We start from the raw sequence: 22,169 nt of genomic DNA on the forward strand, positions 1-22,169 counted from the left end.
GAGAGTCCGCAGAGCCCACCAGGAAGTGATTACTCCATATCTGTCAGGTCATTGGTTGAAAGGCGGTGAAAAGCTTTCAGTGATTGTCAGAAATGCAAACAAGGAAAGAGTGACGGGTTTTACAGAGAGAGAGAGAGAGAGAGAGAGAGAGAGAGAGAGAGAGAGAGAGAGAGAGAGAGAGAGAGAGAGAGAGACAGACAGAGACAGACCCAAAAGAGGGGTGGGGTGACAGAGGAGAGAGATATGTGGGAAGCAAATTTGAAATTCAGACAAACGGGTAAACCCAAAACAAACAAAGTATTTGATAGTCCCACTTTCTTTAATTGCTTCTTGAACATTTCAAGCACAAACTACGGGGTCTACTTGAGCTGTATAATTGAGGGTCTGAGATTCAAGTCACAAAAATTAGGACTTCAGACTTAAACCTGCAGTGTATAGAATTTGGGGATTTTTTTCATGGCAGACTTGGTAGAAAATAATTATAATATCCATAAGTACGTTTAATTTAGTGCATAATAATAGCTGAATTTTTTATTTTTTATTATAATTTTCTTCCCTTAGAAAGGGTATCTTATATCTCCGTATTTCTCCATACCATAGACCAAGGCATGGGCGCCGCCATTTTGGAAGCGTCATAGTTGGAATGTCATCAGTTCTAAGCACAGAATGGAACAGTTGGCCACACTGTGTCCATCAGAACTACCAGCTGGAATGTTCTTGAAGAATTTTTTTTTTTTTTGTCTTTTTTTTTAAAGATATTTTTTGGGCATTTTTATGCTTTATTTGACAGTGCAGAGAGACAGAAGTGAAATAGGGCAGAGAGGGGAGTGACATGCAGAGAGCGACCGTGGGTGGGAATCGAACCCGGGTGTGCTGCTGGGCCCGGCCCGGGAGGGGGACGCCTTACCAAATGAGCTAAAGGTGCCCCTGTTCTTGAAGAATTTCTGTTGCTTCTCTGAACGGGAGCCATAGAGACGAACTGTTGTGATGATTTCATATTACACACTTTTAAATAAGAACGGTAATAAGTAACCTTGTTAAGAATGTTTGGATTTAAAATTATTTTAATGGACAGCAATCAGGGTTTTTTAGTAATTCAAGCTGAAAAACCTGTAGCATGAGTTAGCTGAAATCTTGTGATTTGGCTTAAGACATGCACCAAGAAGCTAATCTAAAATCTTATATCTTAAAAAAAAGTCTGTTAAACCTGCAGTGTGTAGAATTTTGGGTTTTATTTCCTAGCAGATTTTGTAGAAAGTAATTATAATATCCATAAGTACATTTAATTTAGTGCATAATAGCTGAAAAACATGTTTAGAATTATTATTTTTTCCCTTAGAAAGGGTCTCATATATGTCCATATTTCTGCATATCTTGGACCAAGGCCTATGGCCGCCATCTTGAAAGTGTCATAGTTGGAATGTCATCAGGTGCATTGTTTAAAATGTAGAATTGTTCTTGTCCTTGAAGGCCACTGTAGCTTCTGTTATTATTCTAAAGGGTTGGGGTTACCCAGGGAGTGTTGCATTCTAGAACTTTGTAGAACTTTCTTGATGATGTCATATTACACACTGCACCTTTAATACGACTGTACTGTAGTACAATTTGAGTGTTGTCATTTAAAGATTAAAGAGCTATCAATAAGATTGGATTCATAGCAATATATACCCGAAAATCTTACAATCTGATTGTGTGTTTATGACTTGCGAGTGTTCATATCAACAACTAGCTAATTAATTATAACTCAAGATGGTTGTATGAGTTCAGAGTTATTGGTGTGAGGGTTAAAATGATGTCCAATGACAAGATTAGGTTGATGGAAGAAGGCATCCGTGTTTGTTTGACTTTTTAGGCAGTAGTACCTCAAAGGCTCATGGGAATTGTAGTTGTTGAATGCCTACATAATATTTACAAATACTTGCCAGTTCAGTCCAATTTGCTCAGAATGATGGTGTAATAAATCTGATTAAAGAAAATCCCCACACAAGAGGAGCTGAACCCACTGTGTCTTGAAAAGGTTGGGCCATCAGTTCTCTGCACACAGTCAACATGACCAATGCCCTCCAATGCACGCACGCATGCATGCACGCACACACACACGCACACACACACACACACACACACACACACACACACATCTGTCGATCTCACTCGTTCATGTCTATATCTGTAGTCCTCCATACAGATCATACGGAGAAGGGAAAGTGTGTGTGCGTGTGTGGAGAAAGGAAAAATCGTCCAGTCACACACACACACACACACACACACACAGCTCACAAACTTCTGGCCCTTCTCTGCAGCACAGCGCTGTTGTGCTCTCTGACTTTTTATGGGCATGTTCTATATTTGAGCCTGTGTTGTCAGTGTGTGTGTGTGTGTGTGTGTGTGTGTGTGTGTCTGTGTGTGTGTGTGTGTGTGTGTGTGTGTGTGTGTGTGTGTGTGTGTGAAAGTGTGTGTGTGTGTGAGAGAGAGAGACAGAGAGGGAGAGAGAGAGAGAGAGCAAGAGAAAGTGATCCTCTCTCTATTGTGACCTGGAGTTGACCTGTTATCTTGATGTGTAAGTGTTTTTGTCTGTTGTGTTTCTGGTTAACACACACCATAGACTTTCACAGTTTAAAGAATTATAAAAACCCTCGTACAGCTGCTCTCCCACTGTCGCCTTCCACTCTCTACCTTTGATCCACAGCTTGTATAGGAAGTCAAGGCTCTGACGCGGTGCTATTGTAACACACTGAGCACATTCGCTGGCCATTAAATAATGTGAGCCGACGTTTGTGATCCTGTTGTCCGGCTCATGCTCTTTTTGTCTGTATTCACTTTCTACAGTCCACATCTCTGCCTCAGTGGATTTGTTTTCCACATTGAATGTACATTTGCATTTAGAAAAATGCATTTATTTGATAGGCTTAGCTTTTGCTTTTCTGAATAAAATCTTCTTATTAGTAAGCTCAGTTAAAATCTTGGATCAGTCTTTAAGTTATGAAATTCTGCTGAGGTATTTGATCCGTCTGTCATATCTAAAGGCTATGTCAATAAGCCTACAAAACTGCCTCAGGTCTTTGTGTGCAAACCTTGCGCTGGCACTAGGTATAGCTAACTGAAAGTTTGGGCACAGATAGCAGCTGGATGTGGTAAGAGGAAAGCAGTGTCTATCTCATCTCAGAGAGATCATGTGCATTGGATTGGGGGAAGAATTTGTTAGAAAAAAAGGGAGAAGGTTTGCCCCTGTTTAGTACTCCTATGCACGCAAGCATAAACTGATAAAATACATCGGAATACATGTATTCAATCAGCTTCTCCAGTAACAAATTACTGCTGTGTATTGCAGTGTGTTCTCTTCATATGTATAGACAAACGTGTTTTTTTCTTTTGTCGCAGCTCATTAACTGTAAATGCTACATAGCAGGTAGTCCACTGCAGATCAGAACTTGAAAGCTGTAGCAGCAACACTGTGTCTCTGAATCTATGTATGTGTGTGTGATAGGTAAATTGTAAACACTGGCAGAGTGGTATGCCTTACAAGGCCAGAGGAATCTCCCCATGAACCAAGGAATGTTTGTAGGAAAGGAGCGATGGGGAGGGGGAGCCGGGAAACACGCTATACTGTTGCTGAGCTCTCGGAGTTCCAGTGGAAAAAGGATCCTGCTAATAAATTGTGTTACTGCCCTGTAGCCTAGTTTAGGAAATACTGACAGGCACCAACAGCAGGCTTGGTATGGTTGGGCAACAATTAATACAATCATGAGTATCTCAAGCATGTTTATGTTTGAGTATCCTGCATGTAAAAACAGAAGTAATCCACACTGCCAGGGCTTTTTGTGATTTGATGCCAATGTAATATTTTGTGGTGTTTACAAACCTCCCTGCATCCTTCCACTTTCTTGTATCCTAATTCCTCCCTCCTTCTTCTCCTGTAGACGGAGTTTCAAGATCTGCTGAAGCCAATTTCCGATCACATCCAGGAGATCCAGAGCTTTCGTGAACGAAACCGCGGCAGCAACTTCTTTAACCACCTGTCGGCCGTCAGCGAGAGCATCCCCGCTCTGGGCTGGGTGGCTGTGGTAAGGAGGAATAAAGTGACATGCCCACAGGCACAAACAAACACATACATATTGATGTATACAAGCATCTCAGCCTATAGAAATGTAAAAAGGCACACTGACACATGTACATAAACAGGAGCAAAGAGAAGAATAGATACACTGATATTACGTGAGCTTCAGCGTTCACTTTCCATATAAAATCATCAGAACTCTTGTAGGTTTAACTCTTATCTTGCATCTTATCATGCAGAAATCCAAATGAAATACATAAAAAACTATATTACAGACAGACAGCCAACCCCATACATCATTGGTCCCTCCGTCTGTCTCAAAGGTCTGGTCAGTGTTTGTTGCTATCAGGAGCGAATTTTTGTCCCACAGGACTTCACTATGTCACTATGATGAAACTGTTTGCACCTCACAGTGCTTCTGTCATTTTTTTCTAATGAACTCCCTTCTCTTTCTCAGTGTCAGAAGCCGGGACCGTATGTGAAGGAGATGAATGATGCTGCCACCTTCTACACCAACAGAGTGCTGAAGGACTACAAGGGAACGTATGTATATATTTATTATTATCCTGCTTTTGTGGAAATGAATAAGAATCGGAATCCATCCAAGGTTGTTTCAGTCTATTTACATCATAAATACTTCACACAATGCTGGAGATACGTTCGCAAACTAGGATTTAGAGTTTGAGCTTTTTCAAACGTTTTCAAGCATCAATGTTAAAAAACTTGAAAAACCATTTGCCAATGGGCAAACGTTTTGAACCAACGGGAATCTACATCATGTTATAACATCAGCCGTCTCTAGATTTTTATTTTCAAAGCAGTAGCAATAAAAGCAACAACAGCAACATGGTTTTGCCGAAATGGTTGGTTGTGATATAAACTGGCAGGAGTTGAGGTAAAATGGATAAACTTGCCAATTCCCTATGAATCAATTAAACTTTTGTAAGAACTGCACAGTGTAGTATTTTGTTTACTAAAAAGCACAACATGAAATATTCCAGAACAAAGCATTGAATTAGATTTTTACAACTACAATAAAACAACTTCTGTCCCGAGAAAGTTCTTCAACAACATCATCTGCTTTCTTGAGATTGTTCACAATCTTTTGCTCCAACTCACCTTCACATTAACTTCTCATTCTCCCCTCTCTTTGTACATCATGTCTTTTTCTCTCCCAGCGACAAACGTCATGTTGACTGGGTGCGTTCCTACCTGTCAATCTGGACCGAGATACAGTCCTACATTAAGCAGCACCACACTACAGGACTGGAGTGGCGCAAGATTGTGAGTACAACATACCAGTCATTACACGCTATCATTTCAGCTATCATCCAGCTTCGTCTCTGAAGGCTGACAAAACGCTTGCCTGGAAACAATAAATTACTCTTATAACAACATGTTTATTATCGAAGCAGAGATGTCACTTAGTTTCCATTCACAGGCCTTGATATTTTTATATCAGAGCTTAAATTAACTCCTGCTTTTTGCGTACACTTCCATTTTTAGTTATGGAGGAGCTGGTTACATAAACTACTGCAGAACACTTGAATGAATGAATGAATGTAGGAGCTTTTCTCCAGGGGATGCAACCGGACGGTCCTCCATAGAGATCTCCACAAAACGTCTGTCCCTCCCACACACACTTTTGTTTATGGACGTCTGCTCCGGGACTCCTTGGCACTCACACTCTCTAGATCCCAGAGATTATGATGGCCTGAAACCAAAACCTTCAACACACACTTGATCTCTTGTTTCTCAGATGTATTCATTTAAGGAAGCTGGCTGAGGCTTCTCTTTGTTTTATCATCTACTACTGGAGATTTGTGGTGCAATTTATTTCTTAAAGAGATAGCTTTACATTTTGGGTAATATGCTATAATTCGCTTTTATTTTATTTTGCTCTTGCCAAGAGTTAGATGAGAGGGTTGATACCACCCTCTTATCTGTGCAGTAAATGAAGTTACAGCCAGGGGACGGTTAGCTTGCGTAGCTTATCCTATCAGCTAGCCTAGACCTGTCCAAAGGCAACACAAATCTGGCTCATAAATTAACATGTTATATCTCATTATTTAATCCATACAAAAAATAGTACAAAACAGACTAGTTGAGTTTTTACCAGGAATATTTCTTGGCTTCGAGAAGTCACTCCCTGAAATGCTGGAAGGAGCATTTCAGCTGTTCCCTGCATTTTCCAATGTGCTAATTTAAGATAACTTGCTGCTAGTTGTAGCTTCAAATAATCTAGACCTGAGAGTGATATCAATCTTTTCATCTAAGCAAGAAAGGGGATTACAATTAAGATAAAAAAGCAAATAAGCGTATTTCCCGAAATGTTAAACTGTTCCTTTAATGTCCAATGATTGGCTTAAGCCCTTAGGCAAAGCTAATGCTCAACAACTGTGCATGCATGTGTGTGTTTTACATGCAGGAAACTTGAGAGGCTGCGGTGGCTGTGTGTGTCAGCTGTTGTCCCTGTTGTCAGACGACAGAGCTGAAGTGTGTGTGCGTACAAGGCTGGGAGTGTGTGGTACTAACAGGTGGTCCTCAGGGTTTACTTGAATGGAGGTTTTCTTCATAGAAAGAACCCCGACAAAGAGTCTGTGTACACAAGACCTGCGCCGTAACCTAAACTGCAGGGCTGATCCCCTGTTCAACGCAGCCGTCATCTGCTGCTCTGATAGGGGTTTGGTGACACGCGCTTTACACGCTGACATATGGAGCACAGCACACACTGAGGTTACCAACTTTGCCATTACCGCATTAGTTCTTATATTTTAGATTTGGCATTAGGAATTTGAAATTTCATAAAAACATGAGTGAAATTAGAAGAAGGGGAGAAAATAGCTTCTGTAAATCAAGATAATTCGTACTCAAAGGTTTTATTTAATTTATTTTTTTAACAATTTGTGTCACTGAGTTCATTTATTGTTCAAATTTAACCATTTGTGTTCCTGTGGGAACTTGTGGCAGCCTCTGACCAGTTAAGTACAATAAGAATAGGGGGACTGTTGTCCAAAAAGTAATTAACACTGTCTAAAACAGGGATTCTTTTTATCATTTTCATTACACATTATTTTGACAGTTGTTTTCTCAGTTACAATAATCAAATAATCGTTTGATCCAAAATGTGAAAAAGTCCATCACAACTTCACAAGTCCCAGGGTGAAGCCTAAGAGTCCTTGCTTTTTCCAACCAGTCAAAACACCCAGGCTTTTAAGTTTACTATCAAATAACACAGTGAAAAGCAGCAAATCCTCTATCAGAAGATGGAACCAGAGGAAGTCTGGCATTTATGCTTAAAAAAGTACTATTACAAAATGAGTTGCCAATTTGTTTTCTGTCAGTCAAACAGTATATTTTTTCAGTGCAGGTCAAAAGCAGTAGAAGATGTGTATTCACTTATATGAAGAATTTAAATGAAATGTATTCCATTGAAACAAGTTGTTTGTCGGACAAAACCCCTCCCCCCCCAAAAAAAGGACAGTAAATACCTTTAAATTAATAATAAGCATGTTTGTGTGCACCAACACACACACAAACACACAAGCAGACATGGACACAAAGAAGCAGTCAGACAGTTTTACAGCCATGCATGAACACACACACGCTGGCTTCTAATCCAGTGGTATGCGCTGAGCTGTTTAGTGTAACAGGTCGTCATTGTTCGGCAATGATATTCACGACACATGTGCCTCATGTCAAAGGTCAAGCAGTCTCAGCTGTACTCAGAGGCGCGTAAAGTGACTGTCCAACCCCTGCGATAGGTGCATGTGTTTGTCTGGCAGCTGTGCATGGTCTTAAGACAGCGAGTGTGAGTGTGTGTGTGTGTGTGTGTGTGTGCAATTGATGCTACTAATCAGTGAAATAATGTTTGAAATCACAAAACTTTATTTCGAATTTTAGAGGACATCCTAAAGGTTCCATAGAGAACAAATTTGTGAGATTGAATTTTTGGGAAATGTGTATGAAATGATGCACAAGATATCTAGAATGTTTCCATTTGTTCCATGTATTACATGGCACCAATTAAATGCAGTTGCGGGTTTCTTTTTTCACTCAGCTAACATAATGTAGCCTCAATATATAGATATGGGATGCTGACAGACAGAGAAATAAGATGTTTTATCAGAAACAAACTTAAAGCAACTTAAAAAGAACTACAACTGTGCTTCTCACCAGCTTAGGTGGTGGTATCTTGGCACAATATGTAAAACGTTTTGTTCCATCTACATGTATTGGTACTTAATTTATTATATGCACATCCCTAATACTGTCAATGACTGGTAAAAAAAAATCCCATCCCAAAAGCTTTTAGGATATTTCTTGTGTAATACTCCCCCTGCTGGAGAGGTTTGTTACTACAGCAGTGATGTGTTTTTCTCTCATGAAAAGCTCACCCCGGAAAAAAAAATGCAACATTGCTATCTTTTTCTCTGCCGCTCAGGGCCCCATTGCTCCTCCTTCTCTCTTTGACCATCCTACGGCCCCCAGAGAACCCAGTTCCCCACACCCCCCTCCCCCTCCTCCTCCCCCCGGCCCACCTCCGGTCTTCACTGATGATGACTCCCAGCTTCAGGGGTCCGGCACGGGGGCCCAACACTCGGCACTGTTTGCCCAGCTCAACCAGGGCATGGACATCACTAAAGGTGGGCCTGAAAGATGACGCGAGTAATGACGATTATACTGTATAATCAGTGTAGTTGCTATTCACTTTCACTGAAATGTAGACATGTCACGGTCATTTGTCAACTGAATATACAAAGAAGAGAACGGTTCAAGAAAGGTTATAAAATATGCGTGTGCACAGGGCAATTCTTGTAGCTCCCATTGATGACACAAATATCTAGCCTATATATTTTGGGGGTTTGAGTTACAAGAGTAGAAGTTAATTTAAATGTGCAGGGTGTAATATCTGAATATTTAGCATCATCTAGTGGTGAAAATTCTAGAATGCCATGCTCCCTAGGTAACCCCATCCTTTCGAATAATAACTAGGCTACAGTGGCCTTCAAGGACATGAATCTAGTTACTGAAGATGGCATCATCCACCACTGCCTCAAGTCTTTCCACAATATCAAGTGATGAAGTGAAGATTTATTTAGTTATATATTCCATTTCTACCAAGACTGTTCTGAAAAATTCCAATCAATTCTATACACTGCACCTTTAACTTTATTTTGAAGGCTCATTCCAAACATTTCTAAACCTAAACATCTGAAAACTGGACTGTTATGCCTGATTTATACTTGTGCGGCTTTGCGCCTCTGCGTTCTCTGCTGGGTAGCACGGACACCGAACGTTCTCATGAACGGTTGGTAGTAGTTTCGCCCGTGTTGCAGATTGCACACTGCACTTTTTATGTAAATCGGCGAAATCCGTTGCTATACAAATGAAAACTGGAAGATTTTGAGTTTGATGATAATGAGGAAGAGCTTGTGTGCTGTTAAAATCCCTCCTTGTTGCTTTGATGCCCAATCAAACCTCTGCGGCGTCTGCGGCATCTGGCGCATAGTCACAATTTTTAGTTGGTATGCGGCGGGGGTCTGAGGCCACCGCACAGGCTCTCTGCGGTTCCGCGGAGCCTCTGCGCACGCGGTACCGCACAAGTATAATTCAGCCTTTAATAGGCACTAAATAAAAAACGTTTCTCAGGTGGGTAGGTTACAGCTGGGAAAGTTGAGACTAATGATGTCAGCATATCCAAAATCCTTACTATATCACTTCATGTTCATGTCTGCCATCCGTAGGTCTGAAACGGGTATCAGACGACGAGAAGACCCATAAGAACCCCAATCTGCGTTCGAAAGCAACACCGACCAAAACAAAGTCCACTGGGACCATGAACTCGCCCAAACCGGTGGTCCAGAAAAGACCCCCTCTGCTGGAGCTGGAGGGGAAGAAGTGGAGGGTGGTACGTGAAATATTTGCTCCATCTCCGAGAGATTATTCCCAAAGGTCAGAGTCAGACAATGTAACTGCTTTTTGATTGAGCCTCTTGTTCCCTTGATGCAGGAGTACTTTGAGCAGAAAAACGACCTGGTGATCGAGGAGACGGAGCTCAAACAAGTGGCATACATCTTCAGCTGTAACAACTCCACCATTCAGATCAAGGGCAAAATAAACTCTATCATCATAGGTGAGCTGGACTGACTGAACATTTTTGCTTTGTGATTTAATTTGTGATGTGTTTTTAACATTTCCCCCTTAACGACTCTTTCCAGACGACTGCAAGAAGCTTGGTTTGGTGTTTGAGAACGCGGTTGGGATTGTGGAGATCATCAACTCCAAGGCGATTCAGTTACAGGTGAGAAAAACATGCACAGAACAGTTCTGCGTTGGCTTCAAAAGACACACTGCTTATATCTTAAGGTCACCTATCTACTGTATGTTGCAAATACACTACATGTTTAGGATTTGAGGCTTCAGGTCTTCTGCTTGAATTAATGTATTTACATTTGAGAGTAAAAGTTTATATCAATGACAAGGATCTATTTGGCTCTCATGGCTACCTTTCCACATTTTAATACTGGTACACCGATTTGGATTTCAGATGTAATTTATTTTTCTGATTAAACATCATTGGAATTACTTTTACGTCAGTATTTTTAATATCTTACAGCGCAAATTGTGCGGTGCAAACCTGTCGGTAATTGACACATCATGTCTTTCTACAGGTGTTGGGAACAGTTCCCACCATTTCCATCAACAAGACGGAGGGCTGCCAGGTCTACCTGAGCAAGGACTCCCTCAACTGTGACATTGTCAGTGCCAAGAGCTCTGAGATGAACATCATGGTACCACAGGAAGGTGGTGAATACGTGAGTGTCCCAGATAAGGGATTGTTGCACCAATCCGCTGTTGTTTGAATATATGTTTCCTGAATCTTGTTTTTTACACCTATTTCCTCGGTTGCTCTACAGAGGGAGTTTCCAGTGCCGGAGCAGTTCAAGACTGTTTGGGACGGCTCCAAACTTGTGACAGAGCCAACTGAGATCGCAGGCTGATTTAAGTTTGTTCGTCTTCACCACCAGCACATCAACCATCGATTTCTTTTACAATTAACTCTGTTCCTCCGATTTGGGAAATTTGAAAGGGAATTTATATTCAGGCAGAGTAGCCTTCAGTCCACTAATTATCGCTGTATTTGTGACTTCATGTGTCTTTAGCACTTTGAAACAATTGATTTAAATCCAACAAACCCAATGCGTTGTCCTTTTCTTACTTTTTTTGTGCCATTGAAATAGAGGCATTTACGTAGGAATATGTAGCTGTTAAAATATAGACTCACTTGTCATCTTTAAATTACTTTCGCTAAATGTTCCTTTATGACTGTATTCTATCTACATGCATTGTATGAGAGTTAAAGCACAATTTAGACCACAGCAGAAACACATTATTTGACAGAAAAGACTAAAATGACTTCACATGCTCATATGACATTCAGTGGCCAAGCAGACAAGAATACCTTGGGAGTTAAGTGTAAGACTATTTGGTATATTTTCTATCTAATATAGTTTAATCTGAATAACCTCTTAGAATGTGTAAAATGCATGATAGTCATTTAGTACTGCTTCACTAAGTGAGTGAAGTTAATGCAGCACTGTTCACCATTAGCGGCAGATGTCAGTCTTGCTAGTGCAAAATACTGTGTGTAAAGTATTGTCAGTCAGCTCAGAGGGATGTAACAATAACAGGTATTCTGCAGGAGACATTAAATCAACTTGACAAAAAGATAATTAAATTCTTGGCTACTAATTTCTCTAAATATTTAGAAATCAAATGACAAGCAATGCATTTTTTTTACGCCTCACCTTAGTGGTAACTGCTTCTCTCACACTTCCTACCCACTTCCTGTTGTCACTATATGACTCTCTGTACATCATTTTGTTTTGAAATAAGATGTAGCACATGGCACCAGCACAAGGGAGAAGATTGTGTACACCACTAATGCTTTTCAAGGCTTTTAATTTACATGAAAACATATTGATGTTATTGTGAATCATTTTTCAAATAAAATCAAAACCCTCAGTTCTTGCTTATTGGTGTGATGTGATAGGAAAAAAAATTTGAGCTGAACCAAAATATTTCATGATCATATAGAGACCAAAAGAGGAAGGAACTTAAAGTAAAATAAAAAAAAGATCTATCTCTAGATCAAGGACAGTGAAAAGATAACCATGTTAAACTATCTATTTTTTTTCAGTTTTAAAGTAGCTTAAAGTAAATCAGGTCAATATCGATTTGAAACAAACAAATAATACAAAAATATTTCAGTTTATGACAACTGATTTCAAGCTCTGGGAGCATTGAAAAGCGCAAATGTTTAGAGAATCAGCTTTGGAGGTAGAGATCATAATCCACATTCAGACTATTACAGACTCCTTTCAGTGTTTGATCACCAGATTTCCCTGAGAGTCTTGAGTAAAAAGCATCTTGTCTTCCTCGTCCTCCTCTTCCAGAAATGTAAAATCACTGGTTCCGACGACACCGGTGCTAATGTTACTCTGATCTTTGAGTGGACTCCTGTGTTGAAGTTCTCTGTGCGCTATCACCCTAAAGCCTTCAGAGTCTTGGGTGAACAACATGGCCAGACTGTCCTCGTCAACCAAGCTGCGCGACGGCTGTGGTGCTGTTTTTTTAAGAGGGGAACCACTCGGTTTTTTCCACTTGAAGTGCGAATCCACATTCTCTTTATCCGGAAAATGTTTTCGAGGCGATGCATTTTTTGGTTCTGTCTGTGGATGATTTGAAGGTCCAACAGGAGAGAGAGGTGAGTGCTTGGTTGGGGATTTAGAAGAAAGTGAACAGCTGTTCTCTTTCTCAGGATTACTGTGAGAAGAAGTGCGGTGTTTACAGGGTTTTTGAGTCGAGGTTCTTCCTTCCACATCCATCTGAAAATCAAACGCCTCCTCACTTTGTACACTGTTCAAGAAACGTGGCTCGCTAGAGTTCATTGCTTCTGTGTTTTTCTGGCTATTCGGGTAAAAATCACCTTCGGAATCGGAATATTGGCTGCAGGTGAGCAGCGGGTCCTGGCTCCACGCCAGCGGAGGAGGTTGACTATCACCTGACAACAAGGAGGGAGCTGTGAGCCTCCTCTTACTCTGTGGTGGATTCATCTCCTCAAACTGCTCTTCTAAAAAGTCACAGCACATGTTTTGAGATGGTGTATCGCTTGCTGCCTGTCCCAGCCACACTGCTGCTTCGGGCTCTGCCACATTTTCACTTTTCCACTCATGATCCACACTGGGCTTAGAGTTACATAAGTCAAGATCTGCTTCACGTCTTCGTTTTGTCCCTGATGCTACAGGCGTGGCAGCACTTGAGTCACATGTGGACGAGGTAGTTGGGGAAGGCTGCACTGGATCAATACTTAGTACTTCAGGAGTTGACATCTTGTTGACAACTTTTGACAAAGGGTATAAAAACAAAAAAGATGGATGCTGTCAATGAATACATTTGAGCACGTTAATCATCTACTGACTGATTCAGCTGAAGCTGAAAACAATCCTGAGAAAATGTCTTTACAACTTCATGACAGCTGAGTGTTTTTTTTTGTAACTTACCTCTACGCTGTGGTGCAAAAAAGGTTGAAATGGCACTCTGTTTGGTCTTTGGCATTTCAACTTTGGTCTGAGTGAAGTTGAGTGCCACAGCCAAACTGTATCCTGTGCCTCCAGTGAAGGGATTCAGCAGTTTAGAAATGGGACGACGAGTGAGGCTTTTCTGGAACATAAGAAGATATATGTAGAATAAAATATGACCCTGGTAAGACACTTACATTACAGAAAAATGGCAGTGTTAAACCCTACAGATAAGATGAGGTTATTTACCATGAGCCACAAAATAAATAATTTGTCACTTAAAGGTGCAGTGTGTAATATGACATCATCAAGAAAGTTCTAGAATGCAACGCTCCCTGGGTAACCCCAACCCTTTCGAATAATAACAGAAGTTACAGTGGCCTTCAAGGACAAGAACAATTCTAAATTTTAAACAATGCACCTGATGACATTCCAACTATGACACTTTCAAGATGGCGGCACTAGGCCTCGGTCCAAGATATGCAGAAATATGGACATATATGAGACCCTTTCTAAGGGAAAAAAAAATCTAAAAAAATAATCAGTTATTATGCACTAAATTAAACGTACTTATAGATATTATAATTAATTTCTACAAAATCTGCTAGGAAATAAAACCCAAAATTCTACACACTGCAGGTTTAAATGTCGCAAAATTACCATATCGGATCTTGCCATGCTGACCTTACTATTAAAGGTGCAGTGTGTAATATGACATCATCAAGTAAGTTCTAAAAAGTTCTAGAATGCAACACTCCCTGGGTAGTCTCGCAAAGCCAGACCAAACTACAGCAAGTAGTATGGTCTGGAAGCACTCCGTTTAGAGCCGTCTATTCGGGGGGAATACTCCCTGGGTAACCCCACCCCTTTTAAATAATAACAGAAGCTACAGTGGCCTTCAAGGACAAGAACAATTCTAAATTTCAAACAATGCACCTGATGACATTCCAACTATGACACTTCCAAAATGGCATCGACTAGAACTTGGTCCAAGGTATGGAGAAATATGGACATATATGAGACCCTTTCTAAAGGAAAAATAATAATTCTAAAAAAAATAATCAGTTATTATGCACTAAATTAAACGTACTTATTGATATTATAATTATTTTCTACAAAATCTGCTAGGAAATAAAACCCAAAATTCTACACTGCAGGTTTAAAGGTGCAGTGTGTAATATGACATCATCAAGAAAGTTCTACAAAGTTCTAGAATGCAACGCTCCCTGGGTAACCCCAACCCTTTTGAATAATAACAGAAGCTACAGTGGCCTTCAAGGACAAGAACAATTCTAAATTTTAAACAATGCACCTGATGACATTCCAACTATGACACTTTCAAGATGGCGGCACTAGGCCTTGGTCCAAAATATGCAGAAATATGGAGATATATGAGACCCTTTCTAAGGGAAAAAATTATAATTCAAAACTTTTTTTTCAGCTATTATGCACTAAATTAAATGTACTTATGGATATTATAATTACTTTCTACAAAATCTGCTAGGAAATAAAACCCACAATTCTACACACTGCAGGTTTAATGTAATTATTATATACCTGTTTAGCTTTTCCTTTCAGTTGCACAGTATCCAGCCAAATTCCACACTCTTCTGGAGCAGAGGGCTGCAGTGCTGGTTTAGAGGTTTTCATGGTGGAGAGTGATGGCAGAGCTACAAAACATTAAATAAAAACATTTGTATCAGTGTTATTTCCCGTCTAAGCTCATTATTATACATTCCTACCATACATTTAGTTAGCCACCTTCGCTAACATCTTTACGGTATTTAATCATTACAACGTTATCAACGCAACTTAACATATCACTGACCTCATGTAGTTGCACGGTAATGATTCCGACTTTCCTTTGCGTTTATTTTTTAGTTAGCCTATTTAAATTAGTGCAATGTATCTTTGTTTAGAAATTCCTCCGCGCTGTTGCTTGTTTGAGTCTCGCGCCTCAGTGTTGGGCTGCCCCTGCTGTTTGACAGCGTAAAAACGATCAAATGTGGTTAAAGTTTAAAACATTTTCTTGTCTGAAACGGCTCCTTCAAAAATGTGAATACAAATAGCCCCCAAATAAACTACTAATGTTTGATACGCCAGTATTTATTTTTAAACTTTATTTATTTCTAATGAGGCACAGAGGACACCTAATATTTTGACGTGTGCTGGTCCTCGCGACGGGGTGTGTTTACGTTGACGTCACCACAGTTTACCGAAAGGGTGAGTAAAGTGTCTTTTAATTTTGTTGATTAAACACTGATATTGAACTAGTGTGTAAATGCTGAGTTCTCCCTACTCGATACAACTATAGCGTTCACTAATACAACGTTTAGTGAGTATAGATAACGACTTGTATGGCCCTGTTATAATAAAACACAAAGGAAGTGCTTACGAGTTAGCCTCCACAGCTAACATTAGGCTAGCCTGTTCGACAAAACAAGATACTGAAGGCTGATCTAGGTCTGATCATGATCATCAGGTTTCTTCTGCTGGACAATTTCCCTCTTATTCTCTGTGGTTCAAAAAGTTTTTCGAGGAAAGGTGAATGCGCAGTTTAACACATGTAAACACATAACGTGTAACATTTTGTTATACTATACTCAACCTGTTTTGAGGGCCCCTAATAATCGTTAAAAGTCACAAAAGGCATATCATTAGTTAATCTATAAGTACGTCCTTAATTTGTATCAACATGTCTTATAATTCTAAAGCATGGGAAGTACGATTTTTTTCATTAAATGTCTTTGATTAACTCAGCACAGTTTCTGTTACACTATTAAAAGAGCAGCTCCTGCATTGGAAACACATCTGATATCAATAATAATAATTTACGAGAAGCACACCCACAAGGCAGGACAGTCCAAGCTATGGAAAACAACATTTAAAGTATGACTAATGATATGGTTTGGTTGTGGGGGAAAAAAATAGCAGATTCATAAATCATGGGAATGGGTTTTGCAAGTTTGCAGTTCGGCAAGGGTGTTTTAGTCAGATACTAAATACATTGTAACATATATTTTTTTTCAGATCGAGTTCTGATACATTCACATTATGTTTCATGGGATACCGGTCACTGGAGGAGTGGGAGGAGGTAAGAAATTTAAATGAACCTAATGTCTACAATGTATGTATTCACATAATATGATCATAATCCTTTTCATTTTAAACTCTAATTATGTAATTATTTTGTTTTCCCACAGCTCCGGCCAATAAACCTGAGTTATATGAGGTAAATTTAACCAGATTTATTTGCTTGTTGAACACTGTTTTTAATCTGTAAAAAAAAATAGAATCATATTTGGTACTAACAATTTTTTATTATTATTTCATATCTAAACTTGTTTATTAAAATGTATCTGAAAAAAACAAGCACTACAAGAAATGTTTAATTAAAATATAATAAAACCACAGATAATATAATGTGAAGAAGTATATTTAACCCTGCATGTTAAATGTCTTTTCAGGAGGTGAAATTGTACAAAAATGCAAGAGAGCGAGAGAAGTAAGTGTCACATCTATTACCAATTATTAGCCGAATATGAACATACAGTAACCCAGGGGATTCATTATGTGGTGGCCGGTGTTGTAACACCTCATTATTAACCCTGCTTCTGAAGGTACGACAACATGGCAGAGTTGTTTGCTGTGGTGAAGACCCTTCAGGCCCTGGAGAAGGCTTACATCAAGGACTGTGTCACACCTAATGAGTGAGTTTTCCTTTTATGTTTAGAAGACTGACAAAAAATACTGCGTCTTGTTGTATATGTGATTGTACAGGTTTTTGTTAACGTGCAGGACTTGTCTGTTTCAGGTACACCGCCTCCTGTTCCAGACTGCTGGTACAGTATAAAGCGGCTTTCAAACAGGTGCAGGGCTCTGATGTGGGCTCCATCGACGATTTCTGCAGGAAGTACAGAGTGAGTTTTAATTTGAAGCACAGAGGCTTTTATGATTTATTCAACTTTGTTTGTGAACGTCATCATCATATAGCAGTTTTTTCTCTTGTTAATGTACTACTCTTTTTGTTTCCTAGCTCGACTGCCCCCTAGCAATGGAAAGGATTAAGGAGGATCGGCCAATCACGATCAAGGATGACAAGGGCAACCTGAACCGCTGCATTGCAGATATTGTTTCTGTACGTCCAACATCTCCCTCCGTCATTTTAAACAGGCTTATCTTCGAAGTTTGTTATAATACAAATTGCTGCGGTCGGGTTTATTATAAAATTATTTATTGTGTTCAGTTCGAGCACTAAGTGGCTGAAGTGGTTTCACTCAATTTGGCTGGTCCTCTGGATAGACATTGAAGAATGTGAGTGGGCATGGCCAGCGGTGGCCCCTGCCAACTTTGATCTTAACTCCTTATATCAGTCAGCTAATAAAGTCAGTGGACAGACAGTGTGATAATGGCAGAGACTGCGTTCCCTGTTTGTGTCATATTTCTGTTTCTTTTTTGTCACTTTATATCCCCTTCTCTGTCCTTCAGCTCTTCATCACTGTGATGGACAAGCTGAGACTGGAAATCAGGGCCATGGATGAGGTAAATTAAAAGAGTATAACACTTTATATAATATACAGACTTATAATAATTGCTTAACTGATTTTTTTTTTTACCGTTGCTCCAGATCCAGCCAGACTTGAGGGAGCTGATGGAAACCATGAACAGAATGAGCAACATGCCTCCAGACTCAGAGGCTAAGGACAAAGTCAGCCTCTGGTTAGTTACACTTGGCCACTCACTTTACAGTGTTGGTTTTGTTAAGCCTAGTGCCAGTTCAGTTCAAGTGCTATGTTAGTCACAGTGACAAACACAAACTTGTCTGTTTATAATGATTGGTTATTATTCTAAAGCATCTTCCCACTTGATAAAAAAATGGCAAAAGGGCTGCATGTTGACACTAGTACATGTAACAGCAGCGTGAGTTTTAATATAGGTTAGTTAATAGCTAATTATTGCCTATTAATATTAACTAAATAATACTACATATTTACTATGTTAAGACATTGCAGAGCATTGTCAGACCTGTGTATAATCTTCAACTTTGACCAACATGGCAAACTTGTCTTATTTAGCTGTTTTTGCCTGAAAGGGCTCTCAAAGACGACTTTAATAACTTGTGCAGTACCTTAGCAGTGCATATATATATATATATAAATAAATGAAAGGCGCCCTGTGGTCTTTTTTTTTGTAGACAAACAAAAGTTACGTTTACATTCAGTATTACTCACCAAAAGGCATAGGCCTTACACACACACACACATACACACACACACACACACACGTTGAATGTTTTTCATTCCTCATGAAACATATGCCATCATGATAAATGTTTACATCCATCCAACAGTCTTCACAAACAAATACAATGACGGCCATTGTGTAGAAATTGTTGCTGCGTAGGGTTACTAGTGGTCTGCATCTTTTGAGAACATATTTATTACAAACACACAGAGCCTGTCTTCTCTATTGGTGCTCCTGATATCTTTCTATTTATTCAAATCAAGTGAAGCTCAACATTTCCTTGACGGCACGTAGCTTAGCATTTAATTGCTGCACTGATCCCTAGTTCTACTGAAGTTCATCAGAAGTCTTAACAGTTTATTTTGCCTCGTCAGGTTGACCACCCTCAGCAGCATGTCGGCCTCAGACGAGTTGGATGATAATCAGGTGCGCCAGATGCTGTTTGATCTGGAGTCAGCCTACAATGCCTTCAACCGTTTCCTCCACTCCTCCTAAGGCATCCGTCCATCATTGATCCCATCTGTGTGAACTTCCTGACTCTAATATCTCTTAAGTTAAAAAAAGAAACACTCTACTCTCTCCTCTTGGTTTTTGGTAAGGAGTGGACAGTTTTTCTGTCTCATATCCCACCCAAATCTTTAATTTGTTTCCTATGTCCTTTATCCTTGTTGTGTATTCTACAGACTTCACGCCTTGTATATTACACAGTGTCTGGTACATCGTGCTGCCTGCAGGCTTTTCCACCAGTGCTGTAAATTGCTCCATCGGTCTCTTTTCTAGCCAAACTTGTGTGATAAATATATATTGGCCGTTTAATCTGCCCTTGACAAAACAGTTTACATCTAACTTTGTACTGTAATATCCAAAAGGTCTAATTTTATACTTTTAGTTTTGCAGAGCACCAACAAAGAAGCATGATCCAATTATATCGGGAAAGTCTGCACACAAGAGAAAAGGTTGCAACAGCCAACGCCTTTGTATTATTGGAAAAATGAATATATATTTTATTCTTGTTATTATCTTAAACTCTATCCACTACCTGCCACTTGGGGTCAGACTCGCTTTTTTTTGTTCTGTAAACCATGTTTGTTTTTCTATCAAAACAACATTTGTCCTGTAGATTCCTACAAGAGTTTATGTGGATAGAGTTGAAGAAGATGACGTAGGTTGTCAGTTAATGGATAATAAACACAGCTGAAATAATTGTTCAGACTTTATGACAATTAGACTGCACTTCAAAATAATAATTATATTGAAACTATGGTGGAAGGAACTATTTGTGTACATTTTCTATCCCTATTTTCTGTTAACTTGTCTAATCCATATATCCTGTAAGGGTGAGGGCTTGGCCACATTAAGTGGGCAAAAGCGAGGTGGACACACCCCCTCCCTATTTTGCTTGCTATATATGTTTCAACCCTCCAACACCATAAGGGAGAACATATTTATTTATCATTGTAAATAATAGTTTTGATTTTTAAATAAGAGCATGTTAACACGTTTTTAGAAATAAAGATTTAAAATCTACCTCCAAACTCCTTTAAGTTGTGTGTGTGTGGATAAAATTCATTTGTTCAATTGTTTTTCTTTGATAGAATCAGATCTTAAAAAATAAACACAGAATCCTTTTTAGTGGTGATTTCCTATCAAATGTGCTATTTAAATGGCTATCCTAGCAGTTCAGTCAGGGGAATTACACATAAGCCCCTTTTACACAGCCAGTGAAAGCCGGGAATATGCCGGCCTTTCGGCCCTCCCCCCAGCTGTGTAAATGCGACAGTTGCGGAACGAGGGAAGAAAGGTGCGAGTGATCGTTCCGGGAATTTTACTACCTCGGGGGGTAGTAAGATTCCCGACACGATCAGTTCCGCCTCTCTGCGGAAATGCTCCAGCTTGTTGTTGCGGAACAGGGGGGCGTTTGACGTTCCATAGTCTACGTTCTAAACATGCGACCATGTTAGCAGTTGAAGGACGTGTGTTTAACATTAACCACGGCGGCCTGATGTCCCGTAAAAATCACCAAATAAAAGGAACGGTGTATAATCTAGCTGATCATAAGGTCCGTTGCTCAATCCAAACCCCCGCGCTTCATTTTGCAGAGTGTATGAGTCTATTTCTGCCCAGGAGAAGTTGTACATTGGAAAGCTAGGCTAGGCTAAGTAAGGGATAAAGTATAGCGAACGGGTCACTTGCTAGAAATAAAGACCGACAAGCTGAAGCAGGAGCCCGACGCGCAGCGGAGGGCTCTTGTTCAGCTTGAAGGTCGATCTAGTAACGGGGGAATAGTCTGCTCGCCCCGCTAGACTGTCTGCTTCAGCTGACTGAAGGCTCCGGCTCAGCTGTTAACCACAGAGCTACTGTTTTGCTAACACATTCCGCCGCCGCTGTTATTATCCTAAGTCTGAGCGTATATCCACACTTATTTCTGTCTACAGTAACGTGACTTCACACACTGTGTGTATGTGTATGTCTGATTGGCAGATCGCTGCCCTCACAAAGAGACTCGCTCACAACCAACCTGTCACACACACACACACACACACACACACACACACACACACACACACAGAGGTGAAGCGGTCGGATTGATTTAGTCAGTTTGGTTAACTGTCCCAGTGATGTTGGACTCAGCGCGTAGCGAGATCAACTGGCACATCGTGGGGACAGTAAAATACGGCCCTCTACTGCAAGCTCCAGCACTTCTGCTCTCAATTCACCGGCCATTGTTGTTGTTGTAAAGCAGCTGACCGGCGCGGCGCTAAATGTTTACGTCACACCTGACGCTGTTTACAAGCACCTCTTTCATTCCGGAGCGCTGTGTAAAAGGGACTACTGATGCGCCAGCAGGCCGGCGTTGCTTGGTTCTGTGTAAATAACACAGAAGCAAGCAAAGCCGGCATATTGGAGTGATGTTGTTCCGTCAATATGCCGCAATCTCTGTGTAAAAGGGGCTATAGAGAAATGCTGGTTTTAGTCCCTTGTGTGGATTAACCGTCAGGAACACTAGATCCTACATTTCCCATAATGCAACACGGTAGCATCTTACTTTGAAGCTCCACTCTCTTCTTTCTCCATCACAAGTTGAAAAGGCTACTGTTTTCTGTTCTGGGCTTATTTCTAGACAATGTTCAGAAGTTGTGATTGCTGTTTAGCCCTATATTTCATTTTGTTTACTTTTAACATAACCTTAACTGTTTTTAATTGCCAAAAAACATCTGTTTCACTTACCTCAAGTTAATAATTTACTTTCAGTTCCGTCTCAGAAGGTTAAACATAGTGTTGATCGG

General features: G+C 40.1%; 3 protein-coding genes across 3 annotated transcripts in view; 2 read left to right on the top strand and 1 right to left on the bottom strand.

The window, feature by feature from the left end:
• The window catches only part of cap2 (cyclase associated actin cytoskeleton regulatory protein 2), a 33,524-nt gene extending 21,533 nt beyond the window's left edge, over positions 1 to 11,991 (top strand). Inside the window, 9 exon segments of the mRNA XM_080045853.1 lie at positions 3,918 to 4,061; positions 4,512 to 4,597; positions 5,233 to 5,338; positions 8,499 to 8,700; positions 9,802 to 9,965; positions 10,067 to 10,190; positions 10,276 to 10,358; positions 10,729 to 10,872; positions 10,975 to 11,991. Coding sequence (XP_079901979.1) covers positions 3,918 to 4,061; positions 4,512 to 4,597; positions 5,233 to 5,338; positions 8,499 to 8,700; positions 9,802 to 9,965; positions 10,067 to 10,190; positions 10,276 to 10,358; positions 10,729 to 10,872; positions 10,975 to 11,058 — 1,137 coding nt within the window. The 3' untranslated portion in view covers positions 11,059 to 11,991.
• A 447-nt stretch (positions 11,992 to 12,438) lies between these two features.
• Positions 12,439 to 15,583, bottom strand: aunip (aurora kinase A and ninein interacting protein; the record flags this gene model as incomplete). The annotated part of the gene is made up of 4 exons (XM_080045854.1): positions 15,467 to 15,583; positions 15,196 to 15,308; positions 13,621 to 13,780; positions 12,439 to 13,460 (listed from the first exon to the last, which is right to left on the bottom strand). The coding sequence occupies exons 2-4, from the start codon at positions 15,286 to 15,288 to the stop codon at positions 12,439 to 12,441; spliced, it is 1,275 nt and encodes a 424-aa protein (XP_079901980.1). The 5' UTR covers positions 15,289 to 15,308; positions 15,467 to 15,583.
• A 237-nt stretch (positions 15,584 to 15,820) lies between these two features.
• vps28 (VPS28 subunit of ESCRT-I) lies at positions 15,821 to 20,510 on the top strand. Its single transcript, XM_080045237.1, has 10 exons — positions 15,821 to 15,861; positions 16,669 to 16,732; positions 16,842 to 16,870; positions 17,106 to 17,143; positions 17,259 to 17,348; positions 17,453 to 17,558; positions 17,675 to 17,776; positions 18,127 to 18,180; positions 18,266 to 18,357; positions 19,257 to 20,510. The coding sequence occupies exons 2-10, from the start codon at positions 16,693 to 16,695 to the stop codon at positions 19,375 to 19,377; spliced, it is 672 nt and encodes a 223-aa protein (XP_079901363.1). The 5' UTR covers positions 15,821 to 15,861; positions 16,669 to 16,692; the 3' UTR covers positions 19,378 to 20,510.
• The last annotated feature ends 1,659 nt before the right edge of the window (positions 20,511 to 22,169 follow it).

This window comes from Ammodytes marinus (assembly GCF_949987685.1).
Source record: "Ammodytes marinus genome assembly, chromosome: 17".
Lineage (NCBI taxonomy): Eukaryota > Metazoa > Chordata > Actinopteri > Uranoscopiformes > Ammodytidae > Ammodytes > Ammodytes marinus.

Excerpts from the sequence above, each read along its gene's own strand:
- vps28 (XM_080045237.1), top strand. The coding sequence starts at position 16,693 with ATGTTTCATGGGATACCGGTCACTGGAGGAGTGGGAGGAG. Across the intron at positions 18,181-18,265 it reads AAATCAGGGCCATGGATGAG|ATCCAGCCAGACTTGAGGGA; the intron begins GTAAATTAAAAG and ends CCGTTGCTCCAG. Across the intron at positions 18,358-19,256 it reads AAGGACAAAGTCAGCCTCTG|GTTGACCACCCTCAGCAGCA; the intron begins GTTAGTTACACT and ends TTGCCTCGTCAG.